Below are 19,191 nucleotides of genomic sequence, written 5' to 3'. Positions count from 1 at the left end.
GTTGTTGTTTTTCTTTTTAGTCTTGTAATATTTTTTTTAATATTTTAAATCTGAAATCATGTTCAAATAAAGTTTTTTATTTTAATAAAAAGTTGTTGTTTTTCTTTTTTGTTTTTATGAAATTTAAATTTGAAAACAAAAATATTGAATAATTGAAAAAATGTTTTATAAACCTTCATATTAAAAATATTAAAATATAATTTTTGTATCTTCTATTTTTTCTGCAAACGTTTATAAGATCGACTTGCAAGGTAAAAAATGAAAACGAAAAATATTTAAATATTTCTATTGAAACTCTGATATTTTTGTCTTCAATTCATTCCCATCGCAAACTGATTTCTCTACTGCTTTATTTGTTCATTCTTCCGCATCATTTATTCCACCTGATGTAATGGCAAATGTCGCCTCAGTTTCCGGTAAGTCTCGGTTACTCCTCCTACACACATACTTTCTTTAAGCACTAATCACTATAACTTGCAGAACGGTCAAATTTATTGAATAAATAAAATCTCTGAAAAGCTCCAATACTGTTTATGCAATCCATTCGTCATACCATAATCAAACACGATTATTTTGAAAACTATTTATGCTGATCACATTGTTGATATACTTGAGCAACTTGTTGTTACTGCTTCTACATCATCACTATAATCATCAGGTTTTGGCATTTAGGATGCTGCAAGTGTCTTAGTGCCCAAGATATGCAGGTCAGATTCATTGAATAAGTAAACTTTTTGAAATAGATGGCAAGTTTGGTTGATGAACTTTAAATTCAATTCAACAAATAATGGAACCAATGTGTGTCCGCAATTCCAGTGTGAGCAATGGCAGGCAACACTTCACACTTGGTCGTTCTGTGTAACCCTAACCCTAACCCAAATGATTGACATCAATCAGGTAGCATGCAGTTATATGACTTTTTACACACACAAGCCAGTTCTACCAGGGCCCAAGATATCCAGGCTTATTTAAGGGTTGCTATAAAACGTGGCATTTATGGAAGTGCATTTCTTATGGTTTTAAAAACAGTATGAAGTGAAACAAGAAAATTCAATAATCATCATCATCATCATCATCATCATCATCATCATCATCATCATCATCAGTTTAATGTTGACATGCATTGCGTTTCTTTAAGATTAAATTTCTAAGGAACATATCTCTGTCCAAGTCTTTATTATCCCTCCTTCCCTCAGGTCCATTTTTATCACTTTATCCTCATTTTTCCTTGGCCTTCCCTTCTAAGCTGAATAATCTGCCTCAACTGTTGTACATCTATTCACTCAATCATGCTCACCTTGGTTTTTCAACGTGGCCATAAAACCAAAGTCTACTCTTCTGAACACATCTTATTTCATCTTCCTCTGTGGTCATCAGAAATAAGCCTATGTTTAAAAAGGATGTTTATTCTATAGTATCACACCTGACGTAATGGTTTAGTGTAGGCCAAGATCGTTTCATACCCTCGAAAATGTTCCAGCAAAAACCTAACAGCAAGCCACGGTTTTCTCCAGAATGTGCTGCTGCCATTGTGCACAGAAATCACTTTTTCCATTGCTTCCAACATAATAGATGTACTGAGACTAAAGCCTCTTTCGGGACTGTCAGTAACCACTGAAAAAAAGTAATAAAAAACGCGAGAGAGGTGTATGCTCAGTCTGTCAAGTCCAAAGTAGCTGAGCAGCGGCTTGGTTCTCACCAGTTTTGGCAAATAGAAAACAGGGTCCTTAACAGAAGCGTGTGCTCTATCCCAACTATCATCAATGGACCTGAGGTAATCTCGTCAGCATCAGACAAAGTCAAACTCTTTGCCAAGAACTTTGCAGCTAATTTTACTCTTTTTAACCAAGGCCGCCAACCACTATTTCCTCCTGTACCAGAAAACATGCTATGTGACATACAAATATCTGTGTGTGATTTTGCCAAGCTAATCAAAAACCTTGATTCCAGTAAAGCAACTGGCCCTGAGGGTATTCCAATTGTAGCGCTCAAAAAACTTCAACCAGATTTAACGCCCATATTTACAAAACTGTTAAAACATTGTCTTAAGGAGAATTGCTTCCCATCACCCAGAAAAATCTCATCAGTTTGCCCTGTATTTAAGATTTCAGATGATCGGTCATCTCTATCTCAGTACAAGCCAATAAGTCTCCTGTGCATCATGGGTAAGTTTCTGGAATCTGTATTAAATACAGAAGTAGTCAACCATCTCAGCAAAAATAACTTTCTTAGTGACATGCAATATTGTTTCCATTCTGCTAGATCTACAACAAATGTGCTTACAGTTGTATCTCATAGGATTTGTGAATCTCTCGACAGAGGCAACCCTTCTAGGGCAAATGTTCTTGACATATCAAAGGCCTTTGATAGAGTATAGCATAAAGGTTTACTTCACAAGATCTCCAGCTCCGGTATAGCTGGAAATGTCTTCTCAATTATAAAATCATTTTTCTCTAATAGGTTCATGAGAGTAGTGGTTGATTGGCAGAAATAAGAAGCTCATAGTATTAATGCTGGAGTCCCTCTTCCTGATCTGCATTAATGATCTTCCAAATCACATCCTTACATCATTTGTAGACATCTATGCTGATGACACTAACATATATGGTAGCACATCTAAGATTGTAAACGACCAAGTTCTTACTGATTCTCTCACTTCTAATATTGAGCAAGTAGTACAATGGGGAAAGCGGTGGCTGGTTACTTTTAACACATCTAAAACCAAGCTTTTATCTTTACATCATCAATGCTTTGATCCCCTTGGAATCAATTGAAATGAATGGTTCTCGTCTTTGAGAGGCTTCATGATTTGATAAGCTTCTGGGCTTGACCTTTACTCCTTATCTGAAATGGAACATATGCATCAAATCTGTTGCCAAGGCTGCTGGAAATATGATGGGATCTTTCAATAAATTCAGTAGATATCTCACTGCTGATGAAATTCTCTACCTATATAAGAGCCAGGTATGTCCAAGGATGGAGTACTGTTGCCACATCTGGGCAGGAGCTGCTAGAAAGGACTTCTCCTGCCTTGATAGGGTTCAAAATAGACTTTGTAGCCTCATAGGGATGCGCTTTTCTTTTCCTTGCAAGCCCGAGTTACGCCGGGTGTCCCTGCTAGCTTATATAAATATTTTTCCAGTTATAACAAAAGATCTACAATAATATCAGAGCATCTCCATTTACGTCCGACATCTACAAAATTCTAACATCAATTTATTACGTATAAATGAGGCTTCTATTTTATTAATCGTATTATTTGGATTTGATGGGGCATTATCACCATAAGTTTCTTTCATTTCATCAAAAGTCTCCTGTGGTGTGCGTCCTTTCAAATGCAAAAAGCAGATAACTGCTCGACATTCAACAGACTCCATTTCACACCTGACTCAGTTCAAACACCTGTAAAACAGAAACCACAATTAGTTCAGAGCTGTAATTTGCCACATAACCCGTAGAGATATAAATCATTACACATGCAAAATTTCAGCTAGATCAGACAACTGGAAGTGGGTCAGGGGCATTACTTATTGCACGCCCTACGTATTAAAAAATTTGACTCATGTCCAGGTAACCAACATCTAAAATTTCAAGTGTTTAGACCCAGAATTGGCGGAGGAGTTTGGTAGAGTCTAAAAATAATATCTCTTTCAACTTTGACTTCTTGGCAGCCATATTCTCGGCCAAAACCGATTAAAAAGCTTACCCTATGTCTGAGTACACTTTATATAAAATTTAAAATGTTTAGACCAAAAATTGGCTGTGTAATTTGGTAGAGACCGAAGAGGTCACTTTTTTTTTAATTTGATCCCAATTTTGACCCCTAAAATTCCAGGCCGAAAACCAATTTAAAAGATTTTCCCAAATCTCAATACTCTTTATGTAAAATCTTGAATCTTGTGCAAGACTACTTTGAATTCAGTTCCCCTCTTCCTTACTGAAGATGTAAAAATGTCTTTCTTTGCTCGAACTGGTTCACCTTGCACATTCATTATTAGTATTACTAGTGGTTCTGCCCAGCTTTGCTCGGGCCCTATATAATGTGCATAGCTTTATGTGCATGTGTATATTTATATGAAAAAGTTTAGCTCATGTCCAGATAACCTACATTTAAAATTTGAAGTGTTCAGACCCAACATTGACCGAGGAGTTTGGTAGAGTCTTCAAAGGTCAATTTTTTCAAATTGACCTCTTGGCCACCAGATTTTCGCCCCAAAACTGATTTAAATGCTTGCCACAAGACTGAATACCGTTTTGTAAAATTTCAAATGTTTAAACCAAAAATTTTCTGAACGGTTTGCTATAGACCGAAAATGTTAAATCTTTTTAACTTTGACCCCTTGGTAGCTAAATTTCCAGCCAAAAACCGATTAAAAGGATTACCCTATGTCTGAAAATACTATATGTAAAATTTCAAATGTTTAAACCAAAAATTTTCTGAACGGTTTGCTATAGACCGAAAATGTTAAATCTTTTTAACTTTGAACCCTTGGTAGCTAAATTTCCAGCCAAAAACCGATTAAAAGGATTGCACTATGTCTGAAAATACTATATGTAAAATTTCAAATGTTTAAACCAAAAACTGAGTGAGCGGTCAATTTTTTTTAAATTTTGACCCCTTAACATTTCTTGTTTTGGGCCAAACATCGAATTATAAATTTTGATCCATGTCCAAGGAATCTACATTTAAAATTTCAAGTGTGTAGACCCAAAATTGGCAGAGGAGTTTGATAGAGATTACCAACGTCAAATCCTTAATTTTTGACCCCTTGACAGCCAAATTTTTAGCTAAAAACACATTAAAAAGTTCTTCCTAAATCTCAATACTCTTTATGTCAAATCTCGAGTTTCTAGACCGAAAATTGACAGATTTATTTCGTAGGGAAATGTACAAATACACACACACACACACACACACACACACACACACACACACACACACACACACACACACATTTTCACTTTCGTAGATATATAGATTATTAGGAGTCCAGCCATGTTTTGCTCGGGCCCTATGTACTGTTCAAAACTTGTCCCACATGTTCATACACTTTCTGTGAGATTTCAAATTTTTAGACCAAAATTTGTCCGAGTAATTTTGTAGAGACTACAGAGGTCAATTTTTTTTTAATTTTGATTTTTAAATTTGATCCCAATTTTGACTCCTTAAGATTTATTATTTTGGTCTCAAATCAAAATACAAAAGTTAACCCATGTCCAATTACCAACATCTAAAATTTTATGTCTTTTGACTCAAATTTGGTGGAGGAATTTGGTCGAATCTGCAACGGTCAACTCTTTCAACTTTGACCTTTTAGCAGCTACATTTTCGCCTCAAAACTGATTAAAATACTTGCCACAGATCTGAATACCCGTTATGTAGAAATTTCAAATGTTTAGACTCACAATTGGCTGAATAGTTTTCTAGACATCGCAAAGATCAAACCTTTGAACTTTGACCCCTTGGCAGCTCAAATTTTTGACCCAAACCCATTAAAAACCGTGCTCTATCTCTGAATACCTTTTGTGTAAAATTTTAAATGTTTAGACCTCTTGAACTTTGACCTCTTGACAGTCAAATTTCTAGACGAAAACGGATTAAAAGATCTTCCCAAATCTCAATACTCCTTATGTTAAATCTCGAGTCTCTTTGCCGAAAATTGACAGAGTTATTTGGTAGGGAAATGTACACAGACAGACACACATATTTTCACTTTTATAGATATATAGATTACTTATACTCACTAGTAATTCTTGTTATATCGGAGTGATTATACTTGTCTTTAAAAAGTCCGACCTTATAAAAATGACCAACAAAAATAAAAAAAAGTAAAATGAAGTGACGGTTGAGGAAATAAATAGAATTAAAATATTTTTTTTAATTAAAGATTTTACTTTTAAAATATTTAAAAATACAGAAACATCTTCATCACGAAGCACCATTTTTTAATTAACTAACAAGAAAACCTGGGATTGAATGAGGATTATTTCCATGTAATTTTTTACTATTTTCATAATATTTTACTGCCTTTGGTTTTACTGCCTTCCCTCCCGTTTTGCTTCTCAATATAGTCGGAAAAAATGAAATGTTGGAAAATTCTGTGAATTAATATCTTAAACGAGGGATATTCAGAAAGAAATGCCTCGTATTGTTAAATTCTGCCTGAATAGATGAGAAACGATTGCGAACTGCATTGTTATGGTGACTGAACTGATGCATTTATGACCTGAAAGTTTTATCTCTCTGTTGTAGATATTGACAGTGTGAGACTCTAATCAAAACAACCCCTGTTATGGACGTAGATCAAAATCAAACGTTTTAATTCATGAGTTAAAAAAAAAGAAGCCTTACTTTTACAACGACCATTGTATATATGGTTTAAAGTGCACTGAAATCAGATGTACATCATTGAATTTTAAAGGTGTTCTTTCCTCACGAATCACTAAAAGGTAGGCAGCACATATTTAGTAAAATATAGATTGACAGAGTTATTTGGTAGGGAATATATATTCATTACTTATACTCACGAGTAATTCTTGTTGTATTTTTAAAGATTGGGGTGATTATAATTGTCTTTAAAGGGTGATTATAATTGTCTTAAAAAAATCCGTCCTTATAAAAATGACCCATAAAAATAAAAAGAATTACTGTTTTTTTTTTTTAGTTTTTAAAGATAATTTGTGGGGGGGGGGAATATGTAGCACATTATATATATATATACATAGAGAGAGAGAAAGAGAGAGTGAGACCGAGAGAGAGAGAGAGAGAGAGAGAGAGAGAGAGATTATATATATATACTGAGAGAGAGAGAGAGAGAGAGAGAGAGAGAAAGAGAGAGATACAGTAAGAGTGAAGGAGAGATGTCCGAATCTCATGACTGGAAGGAAGTGTCTCGTTTTACACTGATAAGTGCGTAAACATGGAACATTATGTTCAATAGATATAAAGAATAATTATTGTGAAATTATAATTATCAATGAAGTTTCCGTCCATGGTTTTGCTCTTTGGTGTGGTTTCAAGTGAGGGCCACATCATGTCACCACACATCTTCGAAATCGGTGTGAAACTCAACACCAAACTGGCAGATCCTGGGTGTGGCAGGAGGAATCGGTGCCAGCTCACAAGTTTCAATAAAAAGTTTAAAATAAAGCTGTAGTGTTATTTTCTTTAGAGCAACAAATTTATCGTTCAACGCTGTATATTATATCTTATATTTATAAAGTAATACTTGTTATTAACAAATGTTAAAAAAATTTATAATTAATGTATGGAATTTTAAAAAATGTTTATCCTTCACAGGAAATAATAGCAAATATGAAAATGAAAACTTTGAAAATTGCACTTTTTCATACATTGTAATTTTCAAAGTTTTAATTGTTATGCAGTTCTATATTTTTTTTTTTTACTTGCTTGCTCAAACTGTAATTTAAATTTTTTGTTAGCATTTAATTTGTCATATATATCTATATATATATATCATCCACATACAGCACTGTTTCGCTGTTTCATAGCTCATCAGTGCTGCTAGACAAGCAACTACCTCAAGCTAGGATCGAAACCCAACCACCCATATAACAGTCGGAACTTCTAACAGTTGCGATATTCGGTTGCTACTATGCGGGTAGTGAATTAACAATGTTTTGACATTGTCCAAATACCCAAGGTCAATTTGTTTACACAAAGAGCATGACTTCATACACTAAGGGTAATTTGTACATCATTTCCCAATATTCTCAACTTAGATAGGGAGCATTATAGTATATATATATATATATATATATATATATATATATATATATATATATATATATATATATATATATTATAATTATTATTATTATTGAAATGGATGGCTCTCGTCTAGGAGAAGCCCCATGTTTTGACAAGCTTCTGAGTTTGTCCTGTACTCCTGATCTGAAATGTAACACGTACATCAAGTATGTTGCCAAGGTCGCTGGAAAGATCGTGGGATCCATCTACCGCTCTAGAAGATATCTAACTACTGATGCAATTCTCTATCTATATAAAAGCCAAGTACGTCCAAGGATGGAATACTGCTGCCACATCTAGGCAGGAGCTGCTAAAAACAGCTTATCCTGCCTTGACAGAGTACAAAATAGACTTTGTGGCTTAGTGGGGGATGCCCTTTTCTCTACCCTGCAACCTTTCTCCCACAGAAGAGACGTTGCGAGTCTATCCTTGTTTTATCGTTACTTCCATGGCAGGTGCTCATCTGAATTCCAATCTCTGGTTCCCCCCTCGCCAATCTTTCACGAAAAACACCCGTCTAGCTGAATCCACTGTAAAAAATTTTCCCCACTCTTTATCTGTGCCTAAATCAAAATATAGATTCCATGAACAAAGCTTCTTTCTTAGAACTGCATGCCTGTGGAACTCTGTTCCGTGTGCCTGCTTCTCACATGACTACAACCTGGATGTCTTCAAGTCCAACGTTAACAAGTTCCTAATGAGCCGCCCCCTTTAGTAAACACTTCATTAAATCTCCACACTAACATACTGTACTTTCAATAACCCTTATCACTGAGTGGCTCCCGGGCCTTGATAAGTGGTGACCACCGTGTAAAAAAAAAGCGACCTTTGACCTGTATGTCATGCATTACCATTTTATTGTTATCTTTTTTGTTTTTACACGTCAATAAAAAATGTTTTAAAAATTGGGAGTTACGAGGACGTCCCCCAATATGAAAGGGTGAATGCGGTATTTTGGTGAAAGAAGATACTAGCTGGGAGAAACTTTTGACTTTGTTTAGTTCTGGAGTGACAAGGATGACCAACGACCCCCAAAATCCCCCCTTTTGAGTTGGCCATGTGCCTAAGTTTTTTGTTCATCGTTGATTTTGACTGTATTTTTTAACATGAATAAAAGATTTAATATCTCAAAGTGTAGTATCTGTTCTTCAGATGCTGCACTTCCATTTCTTGTTCTCTTTCTGTTGAGGATCAATTCTTCACGACTGAGACAATTTTTTTTTTTTTTTTTTTGTACCCTTTTCTCCACGTTAAAAAACGACCCCGGGGTCTAACTCTGTCCCGTGGGGAGGCATAGTAAGTAGGTACAATATCGTTTTGTGACGTCATAAAAGATTTTTGTTTTCTCACATATCTATCTAAATAGAAAAGTTATCCTTTTGTGACGTCATAAAAGATTTTTCCCTTACCCTAAATGTCAATAGAAAGTGTCATCTTTCTGTGACGTCATAAAAGAATTTTGGCAACTACCAGCCTTTATATAAAGTGAAATCTTTTAACAATTGCCACTCATTCTTCATTGTGCACGATAACAAGTCAGCAACGCCAAACAAAGTTTTAGTGACATACTGATAGATATAGATCAATAAGTATCCCTTTTTGAGAAGCTGAATATCTTTTAGACGACCTTGTGTCACATCCTGTCATCATACTTATACAGTAAATAAGAATCTACAGGTAAGGATCTTTTTTCCTGCATTTAAAGTATATTTTATTTGACACAAACATGATTATCTGTCTACATTTCCTCTTGAGTTGATAAGCTATTGCGTCTAGGGGACAGGAAGAAGAGAGATTGATCAGTTGTAGCTGAATCGCTTAGTATAAATTCGCAGAAGAAAATACTTCTTGAGGGTTTTTGCTGCTATAACACTATATAAGGAATATCGTATATAATGGTTGTAGCTAGTTGAGTGTTTCTTGTGAAAGTTTGGCAAATATCGTATATAATGATTGTAGCTAGTTGAGTGTTTTTTGTAAATGTTTGGCAAAAGGAGACCATAGATTGGAGTTCAGACGAGCACTTACCATGAAAATAATAGTAGGGCAGAGACATGCTTGCAACATCTCTTCTGTGTGAAAGAGACTGCAGGAAAAGTTTTGAACTCTATCAAGGCTGGATAGGGCACGCCGAGAAGCTCCTGCTCCGATGTAGTAACAGTGCTCCATTTTGGAGCGTACCTGGCGTAGAGAATTGCATCTATCTTAGTTTTTATTTGTGTATAATCTTGGCCCTTTTTAGTTGCCATATTGACATGACACGTAATTACATAATAGTGATTTTATTTAAAATGCATTTTTATATTTAATTATCTTGCACGAGCATTCAATTATCGGATAAAATATTGTATGTGTAAATATGAATAATCATGATTTGTAACAAAAAAAAGTCACTTAATAATTTCTTTGAAATATTTAATAATAAAAAAATTGAATGAATTAAAATGAAGTTCAAAATTTATTGAAATAAATTATTCACTAAAATTCTTATGTGTATTTCTCGTATTTACGTGACTTACAGATAATATTTGTTTGCATTTTTAGATTTTACTATTGATTGTTTATTGAAATAAAAACATTTTACATTTTCAAAATAAAAAATATCTAAAATGTAAAAAAAGAGTAAAAGATTAATAAAAAAAACTAAAGATGTTGACATGAAGATCCTATCGAAAGTTGATATTTTTATTCATTATTTGTTTGCTTCTGCATAGAACTCACCAAAAATTGTGCTTCACAATCGTCTGATATGCATGAAGTCCTCCTAAATTTATTTATTTATAGATCATTCCCACAAGTGTAATTTTATGTCTGAGAAAATATCTGCACATTTAACACGTGTTTTTAATGTAATCAGGATAAATAGCAACTCTTTAGTTAAATATGTAGAGATTCATACAGAATCGGAATCGGTAATTGTATCAGAATCGTAACGGTATCAGAAAAAAGATATTGGAATGTCCCATCACTACCTTTTAGTAACATTAAGTGATGCACACTGTATTTTTTGTGGCCTTTGATCCTATTTTTTTTATTGTTGCCAATTTCCCTCATCACTACAACTTAAAACATTGTACCCCCCCTCCAATTAAATAAAGTTCGCATACCTTAAAAAATAGATGACTGAGTATATTAAGAAATTTGTTTTAACAATTGTTTAAATAGAAACAGTGGGTTTTTAATATCAATTTTAGAGCGATAAAGAATCAACGTTGTATATATAGCTTTTGCTTTTCTTTATTAATAATGTCGTTTCTTTCTTCTTATTTTTCAGTTTTTAGGGATCAAGAGCCAACATGTTTCATTCTTATTGGTTAAGACCTCGAACACAAAGGATTGTTTATTCAGGTAAATTTTTGCAAACAGTTGATTCCTGTTAACAAGTAACAAATAAAAAACATTATATGAAAACAATAGTTTTTTTTTAATAAGTTTTTCTTAAATATAATAAACACTACTACTACTACTAATACTACTACTACTACTAATAATAATAATAATAATAATAATAATGATAATAATAATAATAATAATAATAATAATAATGAAAATTTTCAGTAATTTGTGTTGATTAAATAAAAATAAAATTAACATAAAAAGTGGAAGTTTATTAGAGGATAAGCATTTAAGTTTTTCTTAATACTACTACTACTACTACTACTACTACTACTACTACTAATAATAATAATAATAATAATAATAATAATAATAATAATTAAAAAAAAATAATAATAATAATAATAATAATGAAAACAATTTTCAGTAATTTGCGTTGATTAAATAAAAATAAAAGTTAACATAAAAATGGAAGTTTATTAGAGGATAAGCGTTAAAGCAAAATCAAAACAAAATGGCAAGTGAATTTAATTCGATTCACCATAATGGTGACACATTTCAAGCATGTTTTTCTCAAGTTACATGCGTAATGCTAAATAGATTTTAACTCAAAATGATTTCTTATTTATCAATATTCAATAAAAACAACATGAAACAATTTTAATGCCAATACAAAATTTCTTTCTGCTCTGGACACAATTTTTAATGCTTACACAAAAGTGATATTATTCATTTGAAAACTTAAATTCTTTAATTAGTTTGGTTTATCAGCAAACACGCCATTATGTTGTTTGAAATTTAGGACAAAATGGGGAAGGGTTAACATGTATATCCTTATAAAATTAATTTTGAACTGAAATGTTTATATTTTTACATTTCTTCAGAAACCAGAAATTATAGAAATGTAAGGAGGATTCCCTCATCGAAAGAAATATTCATGGCTCAGAGGATGGCGTCTGCTGCAGCTAAATTAGAATCAACTGGTGAATATCTAATGGATAGATTTGACATAATTGGTAAGTGGCTGAAAAAGTCAGCAATTTATATTGCATTTCTATTTAGACATTAACAAAATACTCGAGATTTAGGGTCATGGAATAAAAACTGTTGGCAATTAAAAATACGAAACATCTTTATATGTATCCAAAAAATATTTAAACAATATTTAAACTTTTTTCTCATGCAGTTGTTTTATAAAATCACAAAAAAATTAATATTTAATTTGATTTATTAAAAAACCAAATAAAATTGATTTTCTACACATTTTCAACTTTTGTTTCCATAATATCCTGCTAACAACTCATTGATTTTGATAAAATTGATTTTTATCTGAAATGTTTATATTTTGAAATTTCTTCAGAAAACAGACGTTATAGAAATGTGAGGTCAACCCCCATATCCAATGAAGGCTTTATGGCAGGTGCAAAACGTTTCTGTGCAAACATAACTTTAATGTAAGTATAAACACTAAACAGGTTTTGTTAAATTAAATGTTTAAAAATCGACGTAACATTTTTCCCCTTTCTTTATTTCCTTTCTAAACTCTAAAGATAAAAACTTCCTTTGGTTCGAAACAGGTAATACACAGTGTACAGTGTGTTAAAACTAAAACGTTCACTAAATTTTTGGTTAAGATTCATCTATATATTAATACGATTGCGTATGTGTTATTTTCTTTGTCACGCTTACAACTTTTTTCTTGGGAATAACTGTCGTTTAAGCGTTGTAACTTTCCACTATTTGTAATAAATAATTTTACGAAGAATTCTTCATAAATTTTGGTTTTAGTTTCGCTTATAGCGGAAAGAACACAAATTACTCACACACACACACACATACATTTTTTAACCGGGCGATGCTAGGCGGAATGCTGGTATATATATATAAATCTATGTTAAATTATGGAATGCTAGTATATATATATATATATATATATATATATATATATATATATATATATATATATATATATATATATATATATATATATATATATATATATGTCTAATCATGTCTCTCATCTTGTTGACAGTGTTACTTCTGGTCAACTTACCCGTCGTCTACCCATGTTTATTTTGCTGCTGCTCAGTGGATTGTGGATCATTTGTAAGTATTGCTTTTTTTATTACAAGTTTTGACATCTATCGAGTCATTATAAAAGTTATACTTGGAGCAAAGATGAACATAGTGAGAATAATCTGACTAACCTAATTGTAAATTAAAAAACAAGAATCACAATTTAGAAAATCTGTTGAAATATTTATCAATTTGGATGATTACCGTAGTTTTCGTTTTGTACTTTTGAGTTTGTTGCAGGAATTTTTCATCATACAGACCTATAATTTTTGACATTATATTGAATTGTGAGATGCACTTTTAGATCTTAGTAGCAAATGAAAATGTTGCATAAGAAACATAAGAAGTTATAGGTGAACTGCCTCCAGTTATAGGTTAATTACCTCAAGTTATTGGTTAACTACCTCCAGTTATTGGTGAATTACCTCTAGTTATGATTGGATAACCTCCAGTAATAGGTGATTTTTTTCCAGTTATAGGTGAACTACCTCTAGTTATAGGTTAACTAACTCCGGTTATGGATGAATCACCTCCAGTTATTGGTGAATTACCTCAAGTTTTGGGTGGATTACCTCAAGTTTTGGGTGAACTGCTACCTTTAGTATAATTTCCTTTTTATGAAGAAGAGGATTATGTATATGTTTTTATCCATCTTGTTATTTTTTCCCCTCTTTTGCAGCTGGCCTAGTGAATATGTCGCAATACCCAGGAAAATCTGAGGTAAGAACATCCAATTCTCTTTATTCGCCCCCTCCCCCAACACTCGCTTTGCTCTTCCCCCTTTTTCCCCATTTTTTAATTTCTTTCTATTTTCTTAGTAAAAACTCAAACTCATCGATTCATAATTTTAATTTTTTTCAGTCTTTGAATACAAATTTAGGAAAATCATTAAACAGGTGAGTTTGATTTTTCACATTTCTTTTCAAGTTTTTTATGTTTACCTTCTATATTCTCTCTGCATATTAAGTACGTTTAATACTGATGTGTTTATTTTACTTGTGCATAAATAAATTGAAATTTACTTTCCAGAATATTTTGAATTATATAGAGTCATCTCCTTTATTCCATCGAAAAGAAAATGAAATTATCATGAGATCGATGCTCGTAGTTTAGCCACTGAATTCAATTTTTTATTAAAAAATAAAACTATGTGATCAATTTATATATTTTATATTTTATATTTTACTTGTGCACAAATAAATTGAAATTTACTTCTCGAAATCGTTTGAATTATTTGGAGTTATGAGTGGATGAACCAAAATAAATTGTTTCTTGATTTCCCAAATATTTTTTTTTTTAAATCAATTGTAACATTTTGCAAGAATAAAAATTCCACTTCTTTTACAACGATTAACTTCAACTTGAATAATTTTTCTTTTGCAGCCAAAGTTCAATAAGTTTTGAGAACAAATATGAAATGACAATCAAAAAATCTCTTCAAAATTCTCTTCGTTCTGATTTTCTTGCTGGATTCAATCACATTCGTTCTGATGTCAAAGAAGACATTCATGCAAGTCTGCCAAAGGTAAATTTAATCGGAATTCAATTTAGTTTCATTTTTGGTCATTTTTGATGTTGGAATGGTAAGAATCTGCAAAAAACAGTTGCTATGAATTGATTTAAAAAGTGGAATATTGGGATAGAGGTGGGGGCAATATAAGGCAGATATTGTGCTTGTCTGGCATTGTTTTATGTCAATTCCTGTGAATTTGAAATTTGTAAAATTGGATTTGCAACCAATTACTCGATTTAAATTCTCTGTAAGATAATTTAGGATTTAATGATTAAAAAAATTTTTTAATACATATAATTTATTCACACACACACACACACACACACACACACACACACACACACACACACACAATAAATATACATATATTTATACATATATATATATACATATATATATATGTACACATACATATATATATATATATATATATATATATATATGTATGTATGTATGTATGTATGTATGTATATATATATATATATATATATATATATATATATATATATATATATATATATATATATATATATATATATTGTTATTCACATATATATTTGTATTCAATGGACATTATACATTAGTTTAATATTTTGGGTTCACTAAAACACTGCAAACTCAACCTACAGGATTAAAGATACCAAATGTCACTGATAATATGTGACAATAAAAGACACACTATCGTTAATACAGAATTAAAAATGTCCAAACTTTTTCCTATTTAATTTCACTTGATAAAAAAATGTTAATTTCTTAATTTTCCAGTTTGTACGATCCTTGATAGAGGAAGCTCTGTTATTAAAAGAAAAGGAAACCAAAGACGTAAGTAATATGACTCCCAGGCAACCCCGGCTAGGGACAATTAGTACATATATGCTCTTTTATATATTTTTAGTATACAATATTTTACAAATCATAAAATACCTGAACAAGAACAAATAATTTCAAGCAATTATATGTAAAACCAAAAATTCAATTAAATAACTTTAAAGAAAGATTGTATTTCTTCATTTCTCCGTTTCGTCACAGTTTTGCTAGACTAGTATATATAACGAATGAACATACACTACACTAACCCCTCCCCCTCGGTAAAACATGAAACTTCATTATGCGTACAACTTTCACAATGTTCATTTTTAATTTTCCAGTTTCTACGATCTTTGATAGACGAAGCTCTGATGAAGTTGAATGCTGATAAAACTGCAATGGCAGATTTTGCTTTGGAATCTGGAGGTGCGTTTTTGATTTTCCCTGTTTTTATCTCCATAGATAATTATGAACCGGTCATTAAGTTGTGTGATAAAATAATTCAAGTATAGCTAAAGAAAATACCATAAATACAATAATTATAGCCAATAAACTAATTCTTGACTAAACAAATTTAAAATCAAAGCACTGACATTCTCCAATGCTCACAAATTTATCTTTCCAAGTGTTAATTTCTATTTCAAATAATAATCCACTTTAAGTTGACATTTTATTATGGGTTGCATTCATTTAAAGAAGCTTTTTTCGTGTATTTTTGAAAAAATCCTTTTCTTTATTATTTCAGGTGGCAGTGTGATCCTTAATCGTTGTTCAGAGACTTTCACAAAGTATTCTCTCTACATCAGTATCTTTGGTATTCCTCTCGTTTATAAATCCAATTCTCCCAGGACTGTAATTACGGTAAAATAACTATTTTTATGAAAACTTCATTTTTCTTTAATGCATTAAAAATCGAAGTAGTTGTCTATTTAATCAGATCTCCCAGAATTATATATCAGATCTTATGGATAGATTTGCTGTTAATCAAATTTTATTTATGACGTCAGATTATCGATGTTAGATCCCAGGACTGTAATTCAGGTAAAATAATTATTTTTATGAAAACTTAATTTTTCTTTATTGTATTATATAAAGATGTGATCTATGACCTTTAAGTACATCTTTAGAAAATTGGGAACATAAAGATTTGCATGTTTGAAAAGATTCACACAAACGATAGAGGTTACATTGATCAAAATATTCGCAATAAGAAAAACAGCTTGTGTTTGTGTGTTTATTTTATTTTTTCTTTATTTCTTGATTTAGCCTGATGTCAATGTCGGTGAATGTTGGTCCTTCGAAGGCAGTACTGGAAAGTTTGTGATTCGGTTATCACATAAAATTCAAATCACTGCCTTCAGCATGGAACATATTCCTAAATCCATCTCTCCCTCTGGACACATCGAGAGTGCACCGAAGGATTTTGCAGTTTATGTAAGTGCATCTGTTTTATTGTTTTTCTAATATTTAAAATTTCCTTATATATACATGGAGTTTCATTTTGAAAATATCGACATAGGTAAAAATGTAATCTTTTGAGAACTTAATAATACATATCTAGGCTTGCTTGAAATTATCTGCTTTTCTACTCACAAACAAGAAAATAAAATATGAAAATGTTATGCGCTTCTCTGCTTCATGTTTAGCTTAAAAGTGGGTGAATTTGTTTTTAAAGAACTCATTATAATGATTAAACCAAATAAATAAAACGTGAATTTTTTAAAAACACATCATAAACAAAATTAAATAAAAAAACTAAAATATAACAAATAGGACGAATTTATAACATATTGTAGTTAATTGCTTTTAACTTTTTAAGCTAAAATAATTAATAAAAAAATATTTTGCTTTTGTGTTATGAATTATTTATAATATAACTTCCACATTTTTTTTAATTAAAAAAAATCGATGATAAAAAAATTACAGTCTCCTTCCAACATTATTTTTTTTAATTATAAAATGAAAAAATCAATTTAAAACCGGAAAGTGACAGCTACATTTTTTGTTGTTTAAAAATTTGACATTTTGTGTGACACCGGACGTCGGACAAGTAAATTAATAATTGAATAAACTAATACATAAAGAGATGTGGCTATATAAGAAAATACAGTTTTAAATTAAAATCCTATAGGATGACTATAGGATGTTTTAAAAGTCTGTTCAACAGATGCTTCGATTTTCATGATCTTTTTAAAAATATCTATAAAAGCGATAAACTTACTTTTTAAATAAAACTAATATATTTTATTAGGATTTCAAATTGACTGAAACTAATTCCTATTCTTAATTGTAAAATTTCATACCAAAGTGAATATTTTATAAATTATTAAATATTCATTCCGTAACAAATTTATGTTAAGTGTTTAAAAATAAAATGAAAGTTGCTTTATAACATTATTTTGTCATTAAAATAAGAAAAAATATTTCATTTTAAATCTTTAGAAAAAATATTACAATATTTATGCAAAAATTAAAATGTATGAATAAGTTTCTTACAAGCAAGTATTTACTGAATCTCTTTGATTTTAAAACTTGGTCCATCTTTTTCCACCTCTCCTTATAGAGTTTATCCGGTCTAGATGATCACGAAGGTGTTTATTTAGGCAGCTATACATACAAAGATGATGGGAGACCTATTCAGCAGTTTATTACACAGGTAATGTTTCTGTGTTTTCTTTGTTTTTAACCAATTTTCACTAAAGATTTTCTTTGCATTTCAATATTGTTCGCATGTGAAATGCTAAATCAGTTTTCATTATTTTATTTCAGATGAATAATGAAAACCCAACCCAATATGTTGAAGTTCGGATTTCCAGCAACTACGGCAACTCAGAATATACTTGTCTTTATCGTTTCCGTGTACATGGAGTTCCTTACACTCCTTAAAAGTCTTTTGTACGTCCTTAGTTGTTTTTTTTTTTAATCAGATCATGTCTGTGTCGGTAAACTGTCCTTTATGGAAATTTGTTCTGGCCCTGTCTTAAGAATAAATGTATTTTGAATGTTCATTTTACCATCAAACAACTTTTTTGTACCCAATTATGGGTAGATTGTAAATACTTTTCATTGGTTTATTCTCTGTAGATTCCAATTCGTTTATTTTCTGTTTCAATTTTGTTGAATCTACAGAAAAAAAGTTTCTGTTTTGCATCCATTGATCAATTTGTAAATACGTTCTGATTATTTTAAAAATTCTGAAATGTAAATATTTTTCATCTTCATGTATTTTTTCATAAATGATCAAATAAACTGTTCTACTCTTAATAAAAAGTTGTTGTTTTTCTTTTTTCTTTTTTATGAAATTTAAATTTGAAAACAAAAATATTGAATAATTGAAAAATTTATTTATAAACCTTCATATTAAAAATATTAAAATATAATTTTTGTATCTTCTATTTTTTTTGTGCAAACGTTTATAAGATCGACTTGCAAGGTAAAAAATGAAAACAAAAAATATTTACGAATTTCTTTTGAAACTCGGATATTTTTGTCTTCAATTCATTCCCATCGCAAACTGATTTCTCTTCTGCTTTATTCATTCTTCCGCACCATTTATTCCACCTGATGTAATGGCAAATGTCGCCTCAGTTTCCGGTAAGTCTCGGTTACTCCTCCTCCACACATACTTTCTTTAAGCACTAATCACTATAACTTGCAGAACGGTAAAATTTATTGAATAAATAAAATC

The 19,191-nt window shown here is 31.1% G+C and overlaps 1 protein-coding gene across 1 annotated transcript; it reads left to right on the top strand.

The window, feature by feature from the left end:
- Positions 1-11,042: 11,042 nt before the first annotated feature.
- Positions 11,043-18,747, top strand: LOC145252381 (uncharacterized). Its single transcript, XM_080111779.1, has 13 exons — positions 11,043-11,119; positions 11,992-12,123; positions 12,468-12,561; positions 13,140-13,213; positions 13,863-13,903; positions 14,045-14,079; positions 14,567-14,708; positions 15,462-15,518; positions 15,845-15,929; positions 16,249-16,364; positions 16,770-16,937; positions 18,067-18,159; positions 18,273-18,747. The coding sequence occupies exons 1-13, from the start codon at positions 11,068-11,070 to the stop codon at positions 18,387-18,389; spliced, it is 1,206 nt and encodes a 401-aa protein (XP_079967905.1). The 5' UTR covers positions 11,043-11,067; the 3' UTR covers positions 18,390-18,747.
- The last annotated feature ends 444 nt before the right edge of the window (positions 18,748-19,191 follow it).

The sequence above is a fragment of the Euprymna scolopes genome, chromosome 29 (genome assembly GCF_053919585.1).
Source record: "Euprymna scolopes isolate OS-2025 chromosome 29, ASM5391958v1, whole genome shotgun sequence".
Classification (NCBI taxonomy): domain Eukaryota; kingdom Metazoa; phylum Mollusca; class Cephalopoda; order Sepiida; family Sepiolidae; genus Euprymna; species Euprymna scolopes.
The sequence above is the reverse complement of the archived record's forward strand: the minus strand, read 5'-3'. Positions and strand labels throughout refer to the sequence as shown.